Source organism: Apium graveolens, chromosome 9 (assembly GCF_009905375.1).
Source record: "Apium graveolens cultivar Ventura chromosome 9, ASM990537v1, whole genome shotgun sequence".
NCBI classification, from domain to species: domain Eukaryota; kingdom Viridiplantae; phylum Streptophyta; class Magnoliopsida; order Apiales; family Apiaceae; genus Apium; species Apium graveolens.
In genome coordinates this window covers 255,402,863-255,425,841 of record NC_133655.1, presented here as the reverse complement: position 1 = coordinate 255,425,841, position 22,979 = coordinate 255,402,863, and the positions used below count along the sequence as shown (strand labels likewise).

General features: G+C 36.0%; 1 protein-coding gene across 1 annotated transcript; it reads left to right on the top strand.

The window, feature by feature from the left end:
• The first annotated feature begins 598 nt into the window (after positions 1-598).
• LOC141687086 (protein SPIRRIG) lies at positions 599-22,299 on the top strand. Its single transcript, XM_074492243.1, has 19 exons — positions 599-1,286; positions 3,615-3,687; positions 3,785-3,870; positions 4,772-4,907; positions 5,019-5,075; positions 5,242-5,403; positions 6,453-6,644; positions 6,766-6,831; positions 7,415-7,529; positions 7,746-8,920; positions 11,414-12,107; positions 12,190-12,292; positions 12,377-13,491; positions 13,644-15,294; positions 15,421-18,480; positions 19,006-19,314; positions 19,440-19,746; positions 19,882-20,028; positions 20,500-22,299. The coding sequence occupies exons 1-19, from the start codon at positions 1,102-1,104 to the stop codon at positions 21,679-21,681; spliced, it is 10,815 nt and encodes a 3,604-aa protein (XP_074348344.1). The 5' UTR covers positions 599-1,101; the 3' UTR covers positions 21,682-22,299.
• The last annotated feature ends 680 nt before the right edge of the window (positions 22,300-22,979 follow it).

Below are 22,979 nucleotides of genomic sequence, written 5' to 3'. Positions count from 1 at the left end.
AAAAGGGGATTGGTGAACCCAAAATATTAAAAATTGTTAAATTATGGTATCATTTATAAATTCTAAAAATATTAAATAAAAATAAATATTGAAAAACGTAACATTAAATGATGTTTTCGGACCCCTAAATAATACAAAAAAAAGCTTAAAATCAGAAAATAAAACAGAAAAACAAAAAACACAAAACGTGAGTTGAAGTCAAGTTGCTACATTATTTAAGCTTAAAAAAAGGCAAAACATTACACGATATAGCATTTGTATATATATTATTTTAAATTTAAAAACTAAAAACGGAAGACGATGTTCCGTTTTGCATGTATTAAAAAAACGGAAGACGATGTTCCGCTATGAGATGACATTTTGGATCTTTTTTCCCGAAAGTGACAATTTGAGCATTATTAATTCAAATAGTGACCGTGGGGCCTTTATTCAATATAATTTATCGTTTTTTTTGAAGTTCTTAAAGGTACTGTTCACAAAAAAGAAGTTCTTAAAGGTAATTTCGTGTTACTGCACGCAGTAATTGTTTACTGCATTTGGTAACGCCCAGCGAGAGAGAGGAGAGAGATCCAGCGAGAGAGAGGAGAGAGAGGAGTACAGTAAATAGAAAAAAGTACTCGTTTGCGTAAATTCTAGAGAGAGAGCATTTGGAGATTTAGAGCGAGAAACAAGGCGCGGAGAGGTCGTCCGAAATCACCAGTTCTACAGACACACACAACACCAAAATTTACACACACAATCTCACACCCACACCCACACCCACGCACACACACTGATATAAATCATCATCATCGTCATCGCCTAATTAAATCCAGCCGCGATTTGTTAATTTCCTCTTTTATAGGGATTAGGGAACAAATATATTCAAATTCAGCTCTCACTCACAGATCAACTACCAAATTATACACACACAATCTGTATCTATATATCTACAGATCTTCAATCGCGACTCGGATCGAACGAGTCGTAGTTCCGATTGAATTCAAATTTCAAATTTAATCGCATTGCGGTGACCTAATTGAATTTGCATTGATTAATATTTGTGATTGATTGTGTTGTGTTTTAATCGGATGAGAGAGTAGATTTATTAGAAAAAGTACAATGAAATGGAACTCATTGATTAAAGACTTTAGAGAAAGAGTAGCTGGTTTTTCGCAGTCGCAGTCTTCGTCTACGTTTAATTCTCCTACTTCTTCAGCTTCGCCTTCGTCATTTCACGGACGAGGAAATAGTAATGATGACTACGATTTGGCTTCGCAGGACTTGTCTGCCTCCTCTCCTCCAAGGTTTTACAATTTAGACATATTTCTATTGTTTTTTTAATTCGAATGAGTTGTTTCCGATTTTGATGTTGTATGTGTTAGTTGTTTCACTAGTTTAAGTTATGATTGAGTGTTTTACAAGCAAGTTTGATTGTTTTAGGTAGTTTTCTTAGATGTTGACCTGGTTTCGGAAGTTGATCACTTATTTATTTTGATTAGTGTTTTTGATTTTGTTATGTATATATCAGTTGTTTTACTAGTGTTAGTTATGATCAAGTGTTTGATAAGCTAGTTTGATTGTTTCACATGGTCAACAACCAACTTTCGGAAATTGGTCACTTGGTGTTTTGATTTTGTTTTGTATATGTTACTTGTTTCATTAAGGTATGTTGTGATCAAGTGTTTAAAAAGCAAGTTTGGTTTCTTTTTGTGGTCTCTGTAGGTGATGACCAGTTTACAGATGTTAATCAATGACTTATTAGTTTATCTTGCTTTCAGGTTCAACTGCTAGATTGTAGTTTAACACAGTTAAATCACAAACACACACATATTTATATAAACAAATATTTTAATATGTTTCTAATTTGGGAGCTTATTGGTAGGTTAAAAACACGGATGTTCGATAGAAAGAATCGTGTTGTATGTGTTGTATTAGACGGACTTTTGAATTTTGGTTTGGAGCTAAGAAAGGGACTCCATTATATCAATATAATTTAGTTAATGTAATTTTTAGTTCTTCGGTATTTGACATTTAATTAAAGGATTTACCAATCTCGAACAACCAAGATATGAAAAGAATATATTGCACAGGGACTCTTACTAAAGTGGTTATAACGAAACATGTCGGAAGATAATATTTTTTTTCTTTTTGTGAAAGGTTTGTTTTCCTTTTTAATTGGTTGGTTTTAGAAAGTTCCCCTTATAAGGGTTTGTAAAAAAATAAAAATCTTGCAACATAGGCTGTTTGTAGTTGATGTGATAGATTATCTCGTTAAAAATGGTTTTCTTGCTCCTTTACAAGTTTTTTTATTAGGGACTGAAACACTTATGCATTTGCTTTAAGACTAGAAGAATTGAACCAGTAGATTCTTTTTCAAAACTGATTCTAGAAAATAACGTTTAACCTATGGAAGAAAATATTAAGCTTCCATAATATAATTAATAATTTATAAAGCTCAATACAAAGCTGCTTCAGCGAGTTATATATATTTAAAGAAAGTGATGTGAATATTGGGAAGGGTGGATCCGCGGGTTATAGATTCCGCAATTTAATGAGATTTATGTTGATAATATTGCAGGTTAATGAGATTTATGTCGATAATGTCGTAGGTTTGTACATCATCTGTCTTGTAGGCCTTTGTAGACATTCATATTCTAAGCTTTTGCGCCTACTGGCTAGTATTGGGATGGTAAAAGTAAAAATGACAGGGATTTACATTAAAATGAAATATGAGCACTGGGTCGGTAAAGCCAAAGTTGCTGATTGGAGAGGCAATTTTTAACGTGCATACACTATTACCGACATTATGAAGTCAACAATTAGTTCTCAATATTGGTTCCTGGTTTACATGTAATCAAGCTGGCTGTTAGTAAAGTTTAAACACTTGACTAATATTGGAAGCCATAATTGTTTGTCAGCTAAGAATATAATCTTCTTAAAGGAAATCATAAGTATCAGGTCAAGATTGTATATTTGTAACCTTTATGGAGTAGAAATTTATGGTCTATGACTTCGCAACTCAGTATTGAATTAATGGGGTTTGGCTATAGAAATCATAATTCACCTCCGAAGAGAGTCGGAGGAAAGCCGGAAAGTATACCAAATTTTCAACTTAAAATATTTTAACTTAAATATCAGTCTAAACTATTTTCTTCTGTTTTCCACCATTCTTTGCTTTTCTATTTGATGCCCTTAAAATTTTGAACCAGCGTTGTATTTACGGGTTTCTGCCAATACTCAACAGCTGGGCGTGTTACTTGTTTGCTCTGTACATTTGCATCCCATATTCAATTAAGTCCTTAAAACCACCTAATCCATAACTACGTGTTTTGCCATATTTTTCATGCTTTCTCTAATGCTAGCAAGATCATGGGACACAAATCCTAAATTGATAATGTGTGGTAGAGTGAGCATCTGCAGTCAAGGAGAAATATCCATCCTTTAAAATCAGCAAGCTTATATCTTTCAAGTTCTTTTGTAGATACCATGTGTTTTAGAAAGACCTGCAGGCTTCATAATTATGCGTTTTTAATTTTATGATAAAAGGATCTGATGGGCTCCTTCTGGAGTCTTGCTCATATCTTGGTATTAATCTATCTTCTAAATTTGTTCTTTGTTTTTCCTTCGATAAGCAATGACAAGCATGAGTTGGAGCTGGACTTCAAGAGGTACTGGGAAGATTTTCGTTCATCAAATTCGGAAAAGGTTGATGTTGTATGATCCAAAGTTTAATTATCTTTTATTTTTTTGCACTTGAATGAGAAGACTAATAAGGTCAATGTTTTTTCTTATTTTGGTGCAGGAGAAAGAAAAGGCGTTGAATTGGACTGTAGAAGTTTTCTGTAGATTAGTAAAACAGCATAGTAATGTAGGCCAGTTAATTACAATGTACGCAGAAGACTCTGTCTCTCATAATTGCTTAATTTTGCTTTCTTGTGCATGATATTTACTATCAATCTATGATCAATATTCTCTTGATTTTTTCTCAAACTTCACATATGATTTGGGTTGTGTCTTCATTATTTTTTATCATGTAATGGCAAAATTTTATTTTTTTCATTGCAATCTAACTATGTGTTAGTTTATATGTTTACTATTATTTTGTTAATGCTTAGCAAGCTAGAAATTGTAAAGTTTTGTTAGTGTTTGGAAGTGTAGTTCATGAAGAAAGTTTACTTTCAGTTCCGAAGAAGCTCATTTGAATTATAATTTAAGCATATATAATTTTGGTGGGGATTTTTGAGGAATGGTATTTAATGATATATGTTATTAATTAGTTTATATTTATTTATTGTAAAGATAAATGATGTATTTATCTCTATATTTTATATGTGGGGCTAGTAGTATATTATTTAACTACTTTATTTGTAATAAAGCCCAAATGTTTATGGGCCTTAGTCCATTAGGTTTAATACTAGGGTTTAATAGTTTATATAAGTGATGTAATCCCCCACATTATTACTTAGCTTTGATTATACACTTTCTTGTGAATAATATTGATTAATTATTCTTAGGAATCGTATAATTCATCGCTTGTTCTCTTATTATCGATCTTGCTTAATAAACCGATCTTTCTGCAATCTTGTCCTACATCATTTAAGTATGGATCCAATATCTTCTATCACTTTTAAACTTGGTCTTGATGGTATAACAGTCATGTATAATTGATTGTAAGTAGCAACTTCAGTTATTCCTTCCCATATATTGGTAACAGTTTATCCATCAGTTATACTGTTTTTTTTCCTAAATACCATCAGTTATACTGTTAACAATGTTTTACTTATTTCAGATTAGTAGAGACGCATATATTCTCTTTCGTTGTCGGAAGAGCATTCGTGACAGATATTGATAAGTTAAAACTAAGCAGTAAGACAAGATCTTTGGAAGCTGAAAAATTGTTGTTGTTCTTCACGGAAATGACCAAGGTTTTGTAGAGATTCTTACATCTTTGTTTTTCTTCACTTTTGTCTCTCTCTCTCTATTTGAAAATTTCTCGTTTGTCCTTTGTGTGAAACATTTGTATATGCATACTGCAGGATGGAATCCAGCCTGGCTCAAATTTGCTAAATGCAGTGGAAATTCTTGTATCTGGGGTATATTTATAAGCTTATAAGTACAATTAACAGTATTTGGTCACCGCGTGTATATTTGTAGTATGTAGCTAACTGCTACCATAAGAACCAATTAAAATTGCTATGTATTCGGGTATAGTCTCTTAGATGTTATTGTAGCTTATTACTTCCATTTGTTTTTCTGCAGCCAATTGATAAGCAATCTCTCCTTGATTCCGGAATTTTATCCTGCATGATTCATATACTTAATGTTCTTTTGGGTGCTAATGAGGGGAAAGTCAAAGAAAAGTCAACTTCCGAGTTGTTACAAATGTCAGAAGTTGATGATTTAGCCGTGCGGAGACTTGAGGTAACTCGTTTTTGTCCACCTTGACTTTGTATTACTTCATTTTTTTGTTGGTAAAAGCCTTAAACCGCGCTTGCTCTAATCGGCATACCATGTGGATCAATAGCTTAAGAGTTACGGAACAGCTGGATCCTGAAAAAGGCCCAGAAAAGAGTCTATATTTGCACAAACTTGACATTTGGAAAAGTCTAATTTCTAAAAGTTCCTAATTCGTTTTGATTGAATTTTCTAGAAGAGTAAAATCTTCTTTCATCCGATTATATCCAGTTTTTCAATGATTTGAGTAAAATAGAATATTTTAAAGTCTTCTTATATTTTACTTAATTCTGGAATAATGTGATCTTAGAAATTTGATATGATCACACACTATTTTGTTGTTTTGTTCGGGATTTTTCCAGAATGATTTCTTGTTAACTATGCCCCATTGAAGGGAGTATTAGATATTATCATTTTGGATCTTCAATCAGTCAGATGTATAGTTTTTATTTCTCTAAAATTTTATATTATTCTTTCGATTTTCATCCTGCATCACTAATGCAGATAACTAGAGGCATTTCTTTACATAATAAATTTTGAATGCTATTCATATGCCTCAATCTACTTCTGCATCAATAGTAGTGCAAACTGAATTGTAATACAAACCCTTGCATTGTGATTTAAGTATGATTTTTGTACATTTTCTCATTGCTAATCGCACAGGAAATCGTCAACAGTTGTAATACAAACCATTTATTATGTCCTTTTTTGTCGTGAAAATAGAAATAGTCTGGTGTGGTTGAGGGCTATTAAATGGAATTGGGAATTGAATGTAATTGTCAACTTCTACTCGCATCAACAGAGCACTAAACAGTTTATAGTGATAATTTAGTAATGTGAATTGAGCATTTAGGAATGTAAAATTGTAAATATAACATTAGAAAAATATGGCCTTAACAGTTAACAATACAGTCCAAAATATTTACTGTTTATTTTTTTACTCATACAAATATTTTTATACTTGTGTTTGGTAGTAAATATTATTTGACTGTATCAAAATTGTCATGTTCATGCAGGTAGAGGCAAGTGTTGTGCATATTATGAAAGCATTAGCAAGCCATCCATCAGCAGCTCAGAGTTTGATTGAAGACGATTCACTTCAGTTGCTTTTTCAGATGGTTGCCAATGGGTCTGTCTTTGTTTTTTCTCAATATAAGGAAGGCCGAGTTCCACTGCACAATATTCAGCTACATAGACATGCAATGCAGGTAACCCTCAATTGCAATATTTTTTGAACAATGGCTATGGTGTAGGTATGTTTCTGTTTTACGAAGCAATAGATATTAAAATGCTTTATGCCTTATTTTCTTTAATTGGTTCTTGCTCCAGATACTTGGACTTCTCCTGGCTAGTGACAATGGCTCCACAAGCAAGTACATACGGAAGCATCAGCTGGTAAGCAGATCATGTTACTACAGTTATGCTTATCTGAAGGGACTGTAAATTTGTAATCTAATCCCACCCTATCCAGAGGTATTATTGGCTCCCATGGGTGAACTACAATGTGAAAACATTTTACATAGTATAACTTAAGGAATAAGTTTTTAATAAGTGTGGTAGAAAGTTAGTGAAAATTTGGTAGCCCCGGGATCATTAACCCAGTACAGGCAAATTATTAGTTTTTTTTCTTTTTCTTCTACATTTTTATGCCGGGAGCTATATTGATTTGAGGTTCTGAATATACGTTTGGACCTTTGGAAAGGACAATTTAATCCCACCCTATCCTGACACCCATTAACTGAAGTACAATATGAAAACATTTAGTACATAGGATAACATAAGGAATAAGTTGTATTAAGTGTAGTAAAAAGTTAAGACCATTTTGGTAGCACAGGGATCATTAATCCTGGTATAGGAAAATGTGAGCTTTTATTTTTCTCTTTTCTTTCTGCATTTTAATGCCATGGAGCTATATGGTTTTTAAGGTTTTGAATAGACTGTTGCATCTTTAAATGGTTAATGTCACCTTCATGTGCAGATAAAAGTACTTCTCACGGCTGTGAAGAATTTTAATCCCGATTGCGGCGATGCTGCATATACAATGGGTATTGTGGACATGTTGCTTGAGTGCGTGGAGCTGTCGTATAGACAAGGTAAATTGCGTAACTTCACTTTTGGTGACTTGTAAATAGTTTGTCTGAGTTTGTTGTGCTTCTTTATTCCCTTAAGATTTCCTTGTCCTGCTTTGTTATAGTGCCTTGAAATTATCTTTCCGTGGATAATTCTAGTGTTTTTGATATGCATACTCTTAAGTTCTTAGTCTCTACTTCTAATTTCATTTGCTAATTCTAGTTGCTTTTAAATTTTAGACGCCAAAGGTATCCTGCTGCGGGAAGATATCCATAATGCTCATGGCTATCAATTTCTAGTCCAGTTTGCATTAGTTCTTTCGAAGGATCAGGGCTCTCAAGCAGCACACTCGTACACTTTCTCTGAACAAACATCCTCTCCTCAGAGTTTGCATGACTCTTGTGATGCCGAAAAGCAAGCTGTGAAGGGGAATAATGGAGGTTCTTCGCCTCAACATCTATCTCCATCTCTCTCTAGGTTGCTGGATGCAATTGTTAATTTGGCACAAACAGGTCTTGCTGATACTAGTGGATCTTCTGGATTTAAAGGTCTAAAAAATTCTCATATTAAGCCAAGTGGCCATGGCAGGAAACGTAATTCATCTTCTGATAGATTTGTGGACGAAACTTGGGAGAAGGACAAATACAAAGTTAAAGACCTGGAAGCTGTTCAGATGTTGCAGGACATTTTTCTTAAAGCAGATAGTACGGAATTGCAAGGGGAAGTACTAAACAGAATGTTTAAGATTTTTTCAAGTCATCTCGACAACTACAAATTATGTCAGCAGTTGCGGACAGTGCCCTTGTTAATCCTTAATATGGCCGGCTTTCCTTCAGCTTTGCAAGAAATAATCTTGAAAATTCTTGAGTATGCAGTAACTGTTGTCAACTGCATACCAGAACAAGAATTGCTTTCACTCTGCTGCTTGCTACAGCAGCCCATAACATCTGACTTAAAATTCACTATTTTGTCATTCTTTGTGAAGCTGTTATCATTTGATCAGCAGTACAAGAAAGTCTTGCGAGAGGTTGGAGTGATGGAAGTTCTTTTAGATGATTTGAAACAGCACAAGTATCTCTTGGGATTAGACCAAGATAGCAGTGAAGTAAATCATCTGGAGAGGAATCCCAGCTCGAGCAGTTTACAGAAACACATGGAAAGCAAAGATGCAATTCTTTCTTCACCGAAACTACTAGAATTGGGTTCTGGAAAATTTCCACTCTTCGAAGTTGAGGGAACTATTGCAGTGGCATGGGATTGCTTGGTGTCCTTGTTGAAGAAAGCAGAAGCAAATCAAGCATCGTTTCGTTCTGCTAGTGGTGTAATGGCTACTCTTCCTTTCTTGATATCTGATATACACCGTCCTGGAGTTCTTCGGGCGTTGTCTTGCTTGATTATCGAGGACAGTTCACAGGTTTGGTTTCCATCCTTTTTGGTCTGTTCTCTAATGGTACTTTTTTTTTTGCTTGAGGGCAGCTTTTAATTTTTAAAGTAAGTCTTTGTAAATTAGTTTAAGTTCACAGCTGTCCAGGCTGTGCATGTCAATTTGTCTTTGCATGTTTTAAGTTTTTTTCGCCATAATGTACAAGCTCCAGTATTCTGTTCTGATTATAGAGCAGGGCCATTACTTTTGAATTTTTAACTATCTCAAACAAAAGAAGTTGAGGCGGTTATGTTGGAATAGTTGAAAGTATCAGTGTTAAGCATTCTCCATATACCAGATGGTGCACAAATATACCTTTTTAAGTTGATTGAAAGAGGTTACAGCTTGTGCTATCCTCAATTGATCTCCAAATATTCCCATCTAAACAAGCAATCATCACTTAGAAATCATCTAGGAATAATCAAGCCAACAGGATTTGTTTAAACTATCTTTAACATCGTCAGGGCGAGACGTTTTGTTTGAGGGCTGGCAACATCGATTTCTTAATGAACTTTAAAGAATGGGTGAGGCTAAAAATTGGGTAGAAAAGAAATTAGGTTAATTCCAAAAGTATGAGGAACCTGGCTCACATACTAGTTGATGTAGCACGGAGTAAGAAAAAAGGGTTTAAAGAGGGACAAAACCTATCTCCACAGAGGCGTTGTGGTCACAAATAAATTCTCAGGTTTATATAATATAAATCAATTCCTAATATTCGTCATCTATCTAAGAAAGAAAGATTACAAGAGGTTATGTAGATAAAATTTTACTTGTAAGCCGATTAATTTTCTAATTTAAAGAAAATAAATCCTTATTTATATCTACTAAAGGAAACAAATCCTTCTATTATTCTACATTCTACTACTATTATTTAAAATGTTCCTCATGTATAGACATGCTTAAAATAAACTAATATACCTAATCAAATTATAACTAATTTTATTCGTGAATAGTAACGTATTAATATACACAAATTAATTTATTAATTTCTCGTTCACATCAAGTATGGATACCAAACTCGAATCTCCAAAATTTCTTTACTTTCTATTATCTTATTTTACATTTTCCCTTCAGCCGGTAGAAGTCTTTTGTGTGTGTTGATCTTATATCTTTAGGCGTTAGCTAGTGTCTCTCATTCAAAGTATTAAATTTGTCATCTTCTAGAAACCAGCTGAAGGCGATGGCAAGTTTTTGTTCATATACCTGTCACCTAATCTAATGGATTGACTTCACATTAAACATTATGTGCCCATTTGTGAAATTTTAAAATAAGTAACTTATGACTTAAAATTAATAAGTGACTTAAAAGTAATAAGTAGATGAATACCTATAAATTATGTAAGTGTTTGGTTAATTTTACTTACAAGTCAATTTTTTTTTTAACTTAAATGAATTTAAATAAATGATTTTTAAATATAATTATCTTAATTCATGATTTTTATATTAACTTAACATTCAAAAACATATATTTAAAAACTAAAATTAATAAAAAAGTGAAAAATCAAAATAAGTTGAGAAAAAGTACGTCGTTAATAAGTGCCCGTTTGGGAAATCTTAAAATAAATAACTTATTACTTAAAATGAATAAGAGACTTATAAGTGATAAGTAGATAAATACTTATAAGTTAAATAAGTGTTTGATTAAATGTCAGAATATTTTTTACTTAACTGAGCTAAATAAATAATTTTCAAATATAATTATCTTAATTCGTAAATTTTAAATTAGAAAGACATGTAAAAACATAAATTTTAAAACAAAAATTAAAAAAAAAAACGAAAAATCAAAAATAAGTTAAGAAAAAGTACGTCGTTGCTAACATTTAACTTATCAGCTTATAAGTTGTAAATTCAACTTATAAGTTGGGACGACAAACACTCGTCGATAAGTAATTATTGGCTTAAGCCAATAAGTAACTTAAACGGGAGTGGCCAAACAGGCACTAACATTCAACTTATCAACTTATAAGTTGTAAATTCAACTTATAAGTTGAGTCGACAAACAGTCCGAGATAAGTACTTACGGTCTTATAGGCCAGAAGTAGCTTATAAGTGGGAAGACAAACATGCCCATAATTATCTTAGCCAACATAATCTATTACTATATGAACAAAATATATATATATATATATATATATAAAATCACGTTGGGTGTTACCTTGATATGCTAACATGGCAGTGTTACCGGCATTGGGATTGTGTGGAATTCTTAATGCATACAACACGGTGACTAATATCTAACCATTGTTTTTTACAAAATCTATATGCTTTAAAATGTTAATACTATCAGCTGTGGAAGAAGCATTTTATTATTCATAGTTTACTTGAAAAGCGGGCAACTGATAGAATATGTTATTTTTAAGTAAATGCTAAAATCAAGAATAAATACTGAGATCATGTTATTCAATTAAATAATTCTATAAGATCCAACTCTTTTGTTGTCCTTCATCCTCCTACTAGTTGATAGCTTTTAACCAATTTTTTCAGGCTCATCCAGAAGAGTTGGGAGTGTTGGTTGAGGTATCAAAGAGTGGTATGGTTACAACTGATTCAGGATCTCAATACAAGCTTCCAGATGAGGCAAAGTGCGAAATCTATGGAGCCTTGTGGCGCATCCTAGGTGCTAATAACTCAGCACAAAGAGTGTTCGGTGAAGCGACCGGGTTTTCTCTTTTACTTACAGCGCTTCATGGTTTTCAGAATAATGAAGGGAAAGCAAAACGATTTAACCTGACAGTTAAGTTATTTACATATCTGCTACGTTTGATGACAGTTGGGGTGTGCAATAGTGCCGTTAATCGGACAAAGTTGCATGCCGTTATTTCATCCCAGACTTTCTATGATCTTTTGTCGGAGTCTGGATTAATTTCTGTTGAGTGTGAGAGGCAAGTAATACAATTGTTATTTGAACTTGCTCTTGAGATTGTTATTCCTCCATTCTTAATATCAGAAAATGCTGCACCTTCTGAACCGATTGAGAACGGTTCTGCTAGTTTTTATCTAGTTACTCCATCAGGCACTTTTTTCCCCAGTAAGGAACGTGTTTATAATGCTGGTGCAATTAGGGTGGTCTTACGTTCACTGCTGCTCTTTACTCCAAAAGTGCAGCTAGAAGTTCTCGATCTTATCCAAAAGCTGGCTTGTGCTGGACCTTTTAATCAGGAAAACCTTACATCTGCAGGTGCAAATTAGATTGCAAGCATTTCCTTTGGTTTTTGTTTTCAGATAATATACCTTATATCTTTACATTGATTTGTGGATAGGCTGCGTCGAACTTTTGTTGGAGATCATACATCCATTCCTGACTGTATCCTCACCATTACTTTCCTATACTCTCAAGATTGTTGAGGTTCTTGGGGCATATAGGTACCGCGTGTAAACTTTATTATAAATATAACTATTTATAACTAGTATTATTGCTTCCAATCACGTGACCTAATTTGTTTTCAGGTTGTCAGCATCAGAATTTCGTGTGCTTGTTAGATACATCCTGCAGACAAGGCTGATGAATTCAGGCCATGTTCTTGTTGCCATGATGGAACGGTTAGTTCTTATGGAAGATATTGCTTCAGAAAATGTATCTCTTGCTCCGTTTATGCAGATGGACATGAGCAAGATTGGACATGCTTCAATACAAGTGTCTATGGGGGAAAGATCTTGGCCTCCTGCTGCTGGTTATTCTTTTGTATGCTGGTTTCAATACAGCAATCTCTTAAAATCACATGCAAAGGATAGTGATATGTCCCAGGCTGGGTTTTCTAAAAAGCAAAACCAGAATATTAGCCAGCATAATGGGCCAAATGTACTTCACATATTTTCTGTTGGTGCAGCAGACAGTGGTAATACGTTTTATGCAGAACTTTGTCTTCAAGAGGATGGTAGTTTGACCCTTGCAACGAGCAATTCTTCTGCACTGTCATTTACGGGTTTAGAGATGGAAGAAGGGAGGTGGCACCACCTAGCAGTTGTCCACAGCAAACCAAATGCTTTGGCTGGACTATTCCAAGCTAGTGTTGCCCATGTCTATCTTAATGGAAAGCTTAGTCATACTGGTAAACTAGGATATTCACCATCTCCAGCTGGGAAAGCTCTGCAGGTAACAATTGGGACGCCAGTGACTTGTGCAAGGATCAGCGACTTATCATGGAAACTCCGTTGTTGCTATCTTTTTGAAGAGGTTCTCACACCAGGTTCTGTTTGTTTCATGTACATTTTGGGTAGAGGATACAGGGGTCTCTTCCAAGATACAAATCTTTTAAGATTTGTACCGAGTCAGGCTTGTGGTGGGGGTAGCATGGCGATTTTAGATTCTTTAGATACTGAATTACCATTGTCTTCTAATACCCAAAGGCCTGATAATGCTGTCAGGCAAGGTAACATGAAGGCTGATCGAAGTGGAATTGTTTGGGATATGGAAAGGCTAGGAAACCTCTCTTTACAGCTATCAGGAAAGAAGCTTATTTTTGCATTTGATGGGACGTGCACAGAAACTTTTCGAGCATCTGGAGCAATGTCAATGCTGAATCTAGTTGATCCTGTATCAGCTGCTGCTTCTCCCATAGGAGGTGCGTTGTATTATCTTTGATTACCCTAACTGGGGCCCACTTTTTGTTTATAACTCTGCTTCACCGATTAGCTAATTTTAACTTTTCTTTTTTCTATTTTAAGCTAGACAGTAGGATTGCTCTGATTTTCATTGTAATTTTTGTCCTTTAAGGTATACCTCGCTTTGGACGTCTTCATGGAGATATTTATGTCTGTAAGCAATATGTTATTGGTGATGGCATTGGTCCAGTGGGTGGGATGGCTGTTGTTTTAGCTCTTGTTGAAGCTGCCGAGACAAGGGATATGTTGAACATGTCACTGACATTACTCGCATGTGCACTTCATCAGAATCCTCAGAATTTGAGAGAAATGCAAACAAATAGAGGATATCACTTGCTGAGTCTCTTTCTGCATCGGAAGATGTCACTGTTTGATATGCGTTCACTTGAGATATTTTTCCAGATTGCTGCATGCGAGGCTTCTTTTTCTGAGCCAAAGAAGCTGGAACATGCCCAAAATGTTCTGTCACCTGCTACAACTGTTAATCATAATAATCTTGAGGATCTAAGTTTGTCGAAGTTTCGTGATGAGTTCTCCTCAGTTGGATCTCATGGCGAAATGGATGATTTTTCTGCAACCAAAGATTCTTTCAGCCATATTTCAGAACTTGAAAATGCTGACATGGGAACGGAAACATCAAGGTGCATTGTATTATCAAATGCTGATATGGTCGAGCATGTCTTGCTAGACTGGACCCTATGGGTAATGGCCCAAATTCCAATCCAAATTTCTCTTCTGGGATTTCTCGAAAATCTGGTATCTATGCATTGGTATCGGAATCATAATCTTACAATTCTGCGTCGGATCAACCTTGTTCAACATCTATTGGTGACACTGCAGCGAGGTGATGTTGAAGTTCCTGTTTTAGAGAAATTAGTAGTACTTCTTGGAGTCATTTTGGAAGATGGTTTTCTAGCTTCTGAACTGGAACATGTGGTGAGATTTGTTGTTATGACTTTCGATCCTCCTGAGTTGACTTCACGTCATCAAATTACACGAGAACCTATGGGGAAGCACGTTATTGTAAGAAATATGTTGCTTGAAATGTTAATTGATCTACAGGTGACTATTATATTTGAGGAGTTACTTGAGCAGTGGCATAAAATTGTTTCGTCGAAGTTGATAACTTACTTTCTTGATGAAGCTGTTCACCCTACAAGTATGAGATGGATCATGACACTTCTTGGTGTGTGCCTTGCTTCTTCACCTACATTTGCACTTAAATTTCGTACCAGTGGTGGATATCAAGGTTTGTCAAGGGTGCTCAGGAGTTTCTACGATTCTCCAGATATTTATTATATTTTGTTCTGTCTGATATTTGGAAAGCCTGTATATCCAAGACTGCCTGAAGTTCGTATGATTGACTTCCATGCTCTTATGCCTAACGATGGGAACTATGGAGAACTAAAATTTGTAGAGTTAGTGGAATCGGTTCTTTCGATGGCCAAGTCTACATTTGATAGGGTGTTTATGCAATCAATGCGTGCCAACCAAACTGGGAATCTTTCACAGGTCAGTGCTGGACTTGTCGCAGAGCTTGTAGATGGTAATATAGACATTGCCGGAGACCTTCAAGGTGAAGCTCTGATGCACAAAACCTATGCAGCTCGGCTGATGGGTGGAGAGGCATCAGCTCCTGCTTCCGCAACTGCGGTCCTGAGGTTTTTGGTCGATTTAGCAAAAATGTGTCCTGCATTTTCTGCTATTTTCAGACGTGTAGAATACCTTGAGAGCTGCGTTGAGCTTTATTTTTCTTGTGTTAGGTCCGTTTGTATTTCTATGTACATAGCACAAGTTTCTCTGTTTTTTGTAACAAATATATGCTTGACAATCTAGGTGTGTTAAATTATATCCTCTGAAATTTTATTTTTTATTTATGTTTAATGCAGGGCTGCTCATGCCATCAAGATCACCAAAGAACTATCTGTAAAGACAGAAGACAAGAATTTAAATGACTGTGATGATTCCAGTAGCTCCCAGAATACCTACTCTAGTCTTCCTCATGAACAAGAACAGTCTAATAAAACCTCCATAAGTGTGGGAAGCTTTTCAAAGGGGCAGGCTAGTACAAGTTCTGATGAGATGCCCACTGTCTCAAGTGAAATGCCAGGTGATAAATCAGAAAAAGGATCCGGATTCAACCAGGAAACAGTAGAACCAGCGAAAGAAGATGTACAAGCTGTTCTCAGTTCAGAAGGTGGAGCAATTGACCATATATCTACTCCCACTCCAAGCAGTAATGAAATCAGTTTACCTGATATCAAAGACAAATTAAATTCTATTCACCTAACGGATTCCCAAAGTTCTACACCCCAGAATTCATATGATTCACCCATGTTATCAGAGACATCTCATTCCAAGATGTCACTGACAACTTCATCGTCCCCTGTTCTTGCTTTGACATCCTGGTTGGGTGGTGGCAGTCACAGTGAACTTAGAGCTCTATCAGGGGCTCCTTCCATAGAATCATATATATCTGCGACTGAACATGATGCTTCATCGGATCCGAAGTCCAGTTCCCATGGTTCAACTGCTCCAAATGATTATTTGGCAATTAATTCTGGGTTGCTTATTGAAATGGATGATTCTGGATATGGTGGTGGTCCTTGTTCTGCTGGAGCCACTGCTCTTTTGGATTTCATGGCAGAAGTTCTTTCTGATTTTGTGACCGAGCAATTGAAAGCGACCCCAATTATTGAAAATATATTGGAGAGCGTTCCTTTATATATAGATGCCGAGTCTGTGTTAGTATTTCAGGGATTATGCCTTGGTAGACTGATGAACTTTGTTGAAAGGCGTCTCTTGCGCGACGACGAGGAAAACGACAAAAAGCTAGACAAGGGCCGGTGGTCACTAAACTTAGATGCTTTGTGTTGGTTGATAGTCGATCGTGTATATATGGGTGCATTTCCTAAGCCTGGTGGTGTATTGAGAACATTAGAGTTCTTGCTTTCTCTATTACAGCTGGCAAATAAAGATGGTCGCATTGAGGAAGCACCTCCAGCCGGAAAATTACTTTTGTCAATTACAAGAGGAAGTAGGCAGCTGGATGGTTATGTGTATTCTATCCTTAAAAATATGAATCGCATGATATTGTACTGTTTCCTTCCATTGTTTTTGATCACCATTGGAGAAGATGATCTTGTTGTACACTTAAGTTTGCAAAATGAAGCAAAGAAGAGATTGTCCTTCAATTCATCACTTGAGGATACCGGGGTTGATATAAGCACAGTGTTACAGCTGTTAGTAGCCAATAGGCGGATTATATTCTGTCCCAGTAATATTGATACTGATCTAAATTGTTGTCTGTGCATTAACCTAGTCTCTCTACTCTTCGACCAGAGACAGAATGTACAAAACATGGCAGTTGATATACTCAAGTATCTTCTGCTTCACCGCAGGGCTGCTCTTGAGGAATTATTGGTTTCCAAGCGAAACCAAGGGCCACATGTTGATGTATTGCATGGTGGATTTGACAAACTTCTGACTGAGAATCTGTCTACATTTTTTAAGTGGTTCCACGGTTCTGAACAGGATATCAATAAGGTATTGGAACAATGTGGTTCCATTATGTGGATGCAGTATATTACCGGATCAGCAAAGTTTCCTGGGGTCCGAATAAAAGGCTTGGATGGTCGTCGTAAAAGGGAAATTAGTAGAAAATCAAGGGACTCCTCAAAATTAGATTTCAGGCACTGGGAGCAGATAAATGAACGTAGGATTGCACTTGAATTGGTTCGTGATGCAATGTCCACTGAACTAAGAGTTGTTCGTCAAGATAAATATGGATGGGTGCTTCATGCAGAAAGTGAGTGGCAAACACATCTCCAACAACTTGTACATGAAAGAGGAATATTCCCAACACGTAAAACTGTTACAGATGAAGATCCTGACTGGCAGCTCTGTCCCATTGAGGGTCCTTTCCGTATGCGCAAAAAGCTTGAGCGATGCAAACTTAAGATCGATACGATACAAAATGTGCTCAGTGGACAATTTGAATTAGGGGATTTAGAGCTGTCCAAAGAGAAGATTGAGAATGAACCAAATGCTTCTGATAATGATACTGATTACTTCTTTAATGTTCTGAATGAAAATGTGAAGAATGAATCTTTTGGGAGCGAGCTCTATGATGAATCAGTCTTCAAAGAATCAGATGAGGCCAGAGATGCAGCTTCAAGTAGGACAGGTTGGAACGATGACCGAGACAGCAGTATATATGAAGCAAGTATTCAGTCTGGAGCTGAGATTGGTGTCAAGCCTAATGCGCTGAACATTCCCACAGCAGAGGGTATACTAGAGAAATCTGACCTAGAATCTCCAGTGCAGCCGCCTGCAATAAGGACAGAGGAAGTGAAATTGACGGAAGAAAAATCTGATAAGGATCTGAATGATAACGGAGAATTTCTGGTTAGACCTTATCTGGAGCCACTTGAGAAGATAAAGTATCGATATAACTGTGAAAGGGTTGTAGGTCTTGACAAACATGATGGTATTTTTCTTGTTGGAGAGCTATGTTTGTATGTCATAGAGAATTTTTACATTGATGAGTCCGGGTGCATATGTGAAAAGGAAGGTGAAGATGAACTCTCTGTTATTGACCGGGCATTAGGTGTAAAGAAAGATTTCTCTTGCAGTGTGGATTCACAGGGAAAGTCTACTTCATCCTGGGGTGTTTCCATGAAATCGTATGCTGGCGGAAGAGCATGGGCATATAATGGTGGTGCATGGGGAAAGGAAAAGATTTGTAGTAGTGGTAATGTACCTCATCTTTGGCGTATGTGGAAGCTTAACAGTGTCCATGAGATGTTGAAGCGTGATTACCAGCTACGTCCAGTTGCTATTGAGGTTTTCAGCATGGATGGTTGCAACGATCTCCTTGTTTTCCATAAGAAGGAGAGGGAAGAAGTTTTCAAAAATTTGGTGGCGATGAATCTGCCGAGAAACAGCATGTATGCTACTTCATTCTCAATAATATATCCCAGTTTTTTAGTTTCATTTTGCAGGATGCATGCATTGTATCTTATCTTTATGATTTACATTTGGAATTAAAGGTGTGCTACAATCGCAACTCACAGAGACTTGCTTCTCTCTAGGGACGAACACACACACTAATTGTTGATGTCATATTGAATGTCTTTATATTGCATATCCTAATTCACTTTTACTTATTGTATGCTTCCCATAATATTCAAAGCATACGTAGAAAAGACAGACAATAGTTTTTTATTTTTTGTTAGTTTTTCATCAGTCATCACCTCTTGGAAGTGGAATCCAGCATGCAATATTTATATTAGCTTACAGAAGTTTTTGTTTTCACTTCTCTCACTTGATTTCAGTCTTTGTTTTTACTTGTTATTATTCGTTCCATGGTAAACCAATTCTTAAAACAATTAGTCACTCTTTTCCAATTTTACAATGCTTTCAATATGTAATTGAAAATATATTCTGAACTTAGAAAATTTATTCTCAATCAGGTTGGACACAACAATTATGGGTTCAACAAAACAAGAAAGCAATGAAGGAAGCCGCCTTTTTAAGATAATGGCGAAATCTTTCTCTAAGAGGTGGCAAAATGGAGAAATTAGCAATTTCCAATACCTCATGCACCTCAACACTCTTGCTGGACGTGGGTACAGTGATCTGACCCAGTATCCTGTGTTTCCTTGGGTTTTATCAGACTATGAAAGTGAAGATTTGGACTTGTCGGATTCAAGAGCTTTCCGTCAACTTGACAAACCAATGGGTTGTCAATCTCTGGAAGGGGCAGAGGAATTTAAGAAAAGGTTGAGTTTTTTGGCTGTACTCTTGGGACTTGCTTTTCTTCCACTTCTCAGTCACATTCTTTAACATGAATCGCGCTAAATCAGACGCATCTGACATTTATCTTTAAACTCCTCTTTTATGTCAGGTTTGAGAGCTGGGATGATCCAGAGATTCCAAAATTTCATTACGGGTCTCACTATTCCAGTGCAGGCATTGTTCTTTTCTATCTTTTACGATTGCCACCATTTAGTATGGAGAATCAGAAGCTTCAGGGTGGACAGTTTGATCATGCTGACCGTCTATTCAACAGTGTACGAGAGACATGGCAAAGCGCGGCTGGTAAAGCCAATACCTCAGATGTTAAAGAACTGATACCTGAATTCTTTTATATGCCGGAGTTCTTGGAAAACCGGTTTGACCTCGATTTGGGCGAGAAACAATCAGGCGAAAAGGTACGTTTAATCAACTTAAGAGAAAATGTTATGCTTCATCACTCATCTTCTTGCTTCTTAGAATCTATTTTGCATTTGATTGTGATTCGACATTCTAAAAATGAAGCAAGGTAACATCTTTGTGTGTTCTACCAGGTTGGTGATGTTGTATTACCTCCATGGGCCAAAGGTAGTGTTAGGGAGTTCATCAGGAAGCATAGGGAAGCATTAGAAAGTGATTATGTTTCTGATAATCTACATCACTGGATAGACCTCATTTTTGGATTCAAACAGAGAGGAAAGGTGAGTAATAACATTTCTTATACTGGAACTGGATACGGGCTAGCTCCTGTTCATTTCTTTTATAATTACATAGACGTACACATTACATAAATATGTATTAGATGTTTATATATATGTTTGTTTTTATATGTAATTAATTTATTTTTATGATTATTTTGGAATTTTACACCCCCAACATGCCTGCAACTAAATATGGTTGCATTCTTCATAAGATTGTTTCCTTTCCCCTCTTGTTATGTGACCATGTTTTATGCCTTCAATTCACACTTTCTTGGAAAAAAATTGTCATCTTTTTGCTTGTTGATGTATTGAGTATGAAGTGTTATCTATTTATAACTTCATGGTGGTGGATAAAGGTTGGATCTATTTTCATATTGCTCGTCTCCTTTATTTCTCTTGTTTCCATTGATAATCAATCTGTGTTTGACTGGGTTGTTTTTTAATTATTTTTAACTATATTCTTGACTATAGGCTGCTGAAGAGGCTGTCAATGTGTTCTATCATTATACATATGAGGGCAGTGTTGACATAGACTCGGTTGACGATCCTGCAATGAAAGCCTCCATTCTCGCACAAATTAATCACTTTGGGCAAACCCCAAAACAATTATTCCGCAAACCCCACATCAAGAGGAGTTCTAATAGAAAGTTTCCTTTGCATTTACTTAGAAATTCTACGCTACTTGTTCCACACGAGGTTCGCATGAGCTCATCTTCGATATCTCAGATTGTGACAGTGAATGACAAGATTCTTGTAGCAGGAGCAAACAACTTGCTTAAACCTAGAACCTATACCAAATATGTTGCATGGGGTTTTCCAGATCGTAGCTTGAGATTTCTCAGCTATGATCAAGATAGACTACTATCCACTCATGAAAATCTTCACAGTGGTGACCAGATCCAGTGTGTCAGTGTTAGTCATGATGGCCAGGTCATGGTTACTGGCGCAGATGATGGGTTGCTATGTGTTTGGAGAATTAGCAATTATGGTCCTCGTACATTACAAAGGCTGCACTTGGAAAAGTCACTTAGTGCCCATACTGGCAAAATTACTTGTGTTCATGTCAGCCAGCCTTACATGATGATTGTGAGCGGATCAGATGATTGTACAGTTATTTTATGGGATCTTAGCTCTTTAATTTTTGTTAGGCAGCTTCCAGAGTTTCCTTCACCAGTATCAGCCATATATGTGAATGACTTGACGGGTCAGATTGTGACAGCAGCTGGCGTTATGCTTGCTGTTTGGAGCATTAACGGGGACTGTCTTGCGGTGGTTAATACATCACAACTTCCATCAGATTTCATTCTTGCTGTCACCAGTTTTACCTTTTCTGATTGGTTGGATATTAATTGGTATGTATCAGGCCACCAGAGTGGAGCAGTAAAGGTTTGGGAAATGGTTCATATCTCTGATGAGGATTCAGTTAAAAGCAACCCTACTAGCAATCCCACGGGAGGGCTAGGCTTGAGTGGTAAAGTGCCCGAGTACAGATTAATACTTCACAAAGTACTAAAGTTTCACAAGCATCCTGTCACGGCCCTTCACCTTACAGGCGATCTTAAACAGTTGTTAAGTGGTGATTTTGGTGGGCATTTACTTTCATGGACGATACCAGATGAAAAGTTGAAGTCACCTTCAGTTAAACGGGGGTGATCTTGATAATGAAACAGAACAATGAGTTTATTGCATCCCTTCTTTTATTGGGAAAGCTTTGATCTTTAGAAATCCTAAATTGGAAATTGGTTTTGGATGTCTATTCTCTTTGTAAAAGGATTGTGAATTTTGTGCTACATCTAAAGAGGTCATCCCAAGAGAGCTGGCGTGGACAGTGGTTGGAAGCATGCAAAGAGTATGGAGAGCAAGGTGACATTTGCTTCCTGTATATAATGGCAGTCGCCAGTCGGTGAAGTAAAGGCGTTCCCATATCACCTGCATCTTGTGGTTCAAGATTTGGTATGTGAGGAAGTAGCCAACTTGATGAACACGGGGCGCTGCCGTTGTTTTCTCTCTACAATTAGCAGAACTAGATTGTGTACACTTCTATTTATACACAGGGGGGTGTTGGCCTCCTTTTGTACAAAGTAAAATGACGGTATAGAAAGAAAGCTGTATAGCAGAAAAAAGTACTAGGCTGGGGTGAAGTTTTGGCTGAAATATTTTGTTTAATCAATGGAAGGTGATGTAGTTCCTTTTTGAGGCTTGTAATTGTATGGATAGATTTAATTATCATGGATGTATTTATAGTCACCCAGGGCCATTTTCTGTTGTAAACTGTCCAGTCTCTCTTGCTAAAAAGGATCTCTTGCTAAAAAGGATGTCTGTGGAGGCATATATTCGTATATCTGCGCTCATGTTCTGTTCTTAACTAGCGTAATAACCCGTGCAAAATACGGGTCTGTGTGCACTGCAATTTTTTTTTTATTGATAAATATTATGCTAACATTTCATGTATATAGTTGATTGTTTATAAATATATATAATTTTCATGCAAAACATTACCGATGACAGTGTTCCAATATATCTTATTAAACAAATTACATAGTTTCTTATTCGTGCCTGGTAACCTGAAACAGGTTATGTTCACAAACAGTAAACTAAACATTAACATGTATATTGAATAGAGAGTTTGAGCAATTTTTTTGAGTTTTTGTCAAATAAATTTTGAGTAATGAAATATATTTTTGTCAGGTGAGTAATGAGTTATTTTATTACTAAAGTTATTATTAATTTACAATTACATTGCTTTAATAACCTTTATTAATAAGGGAAACCCCTTTTTAAGTAGTACACATAATTTTGGTTTCACCAATTTTTGGTACCATCAACTTTTGATTTCACTTATATATATTCCCTTATTAATAAAGATTATTAATATAGTCGCAGACTTCTATTTTGAGCAGAATCCTATTTTGATTCCTGTCTTATTTAAGTTTTAGTCTATTTAGTATGCT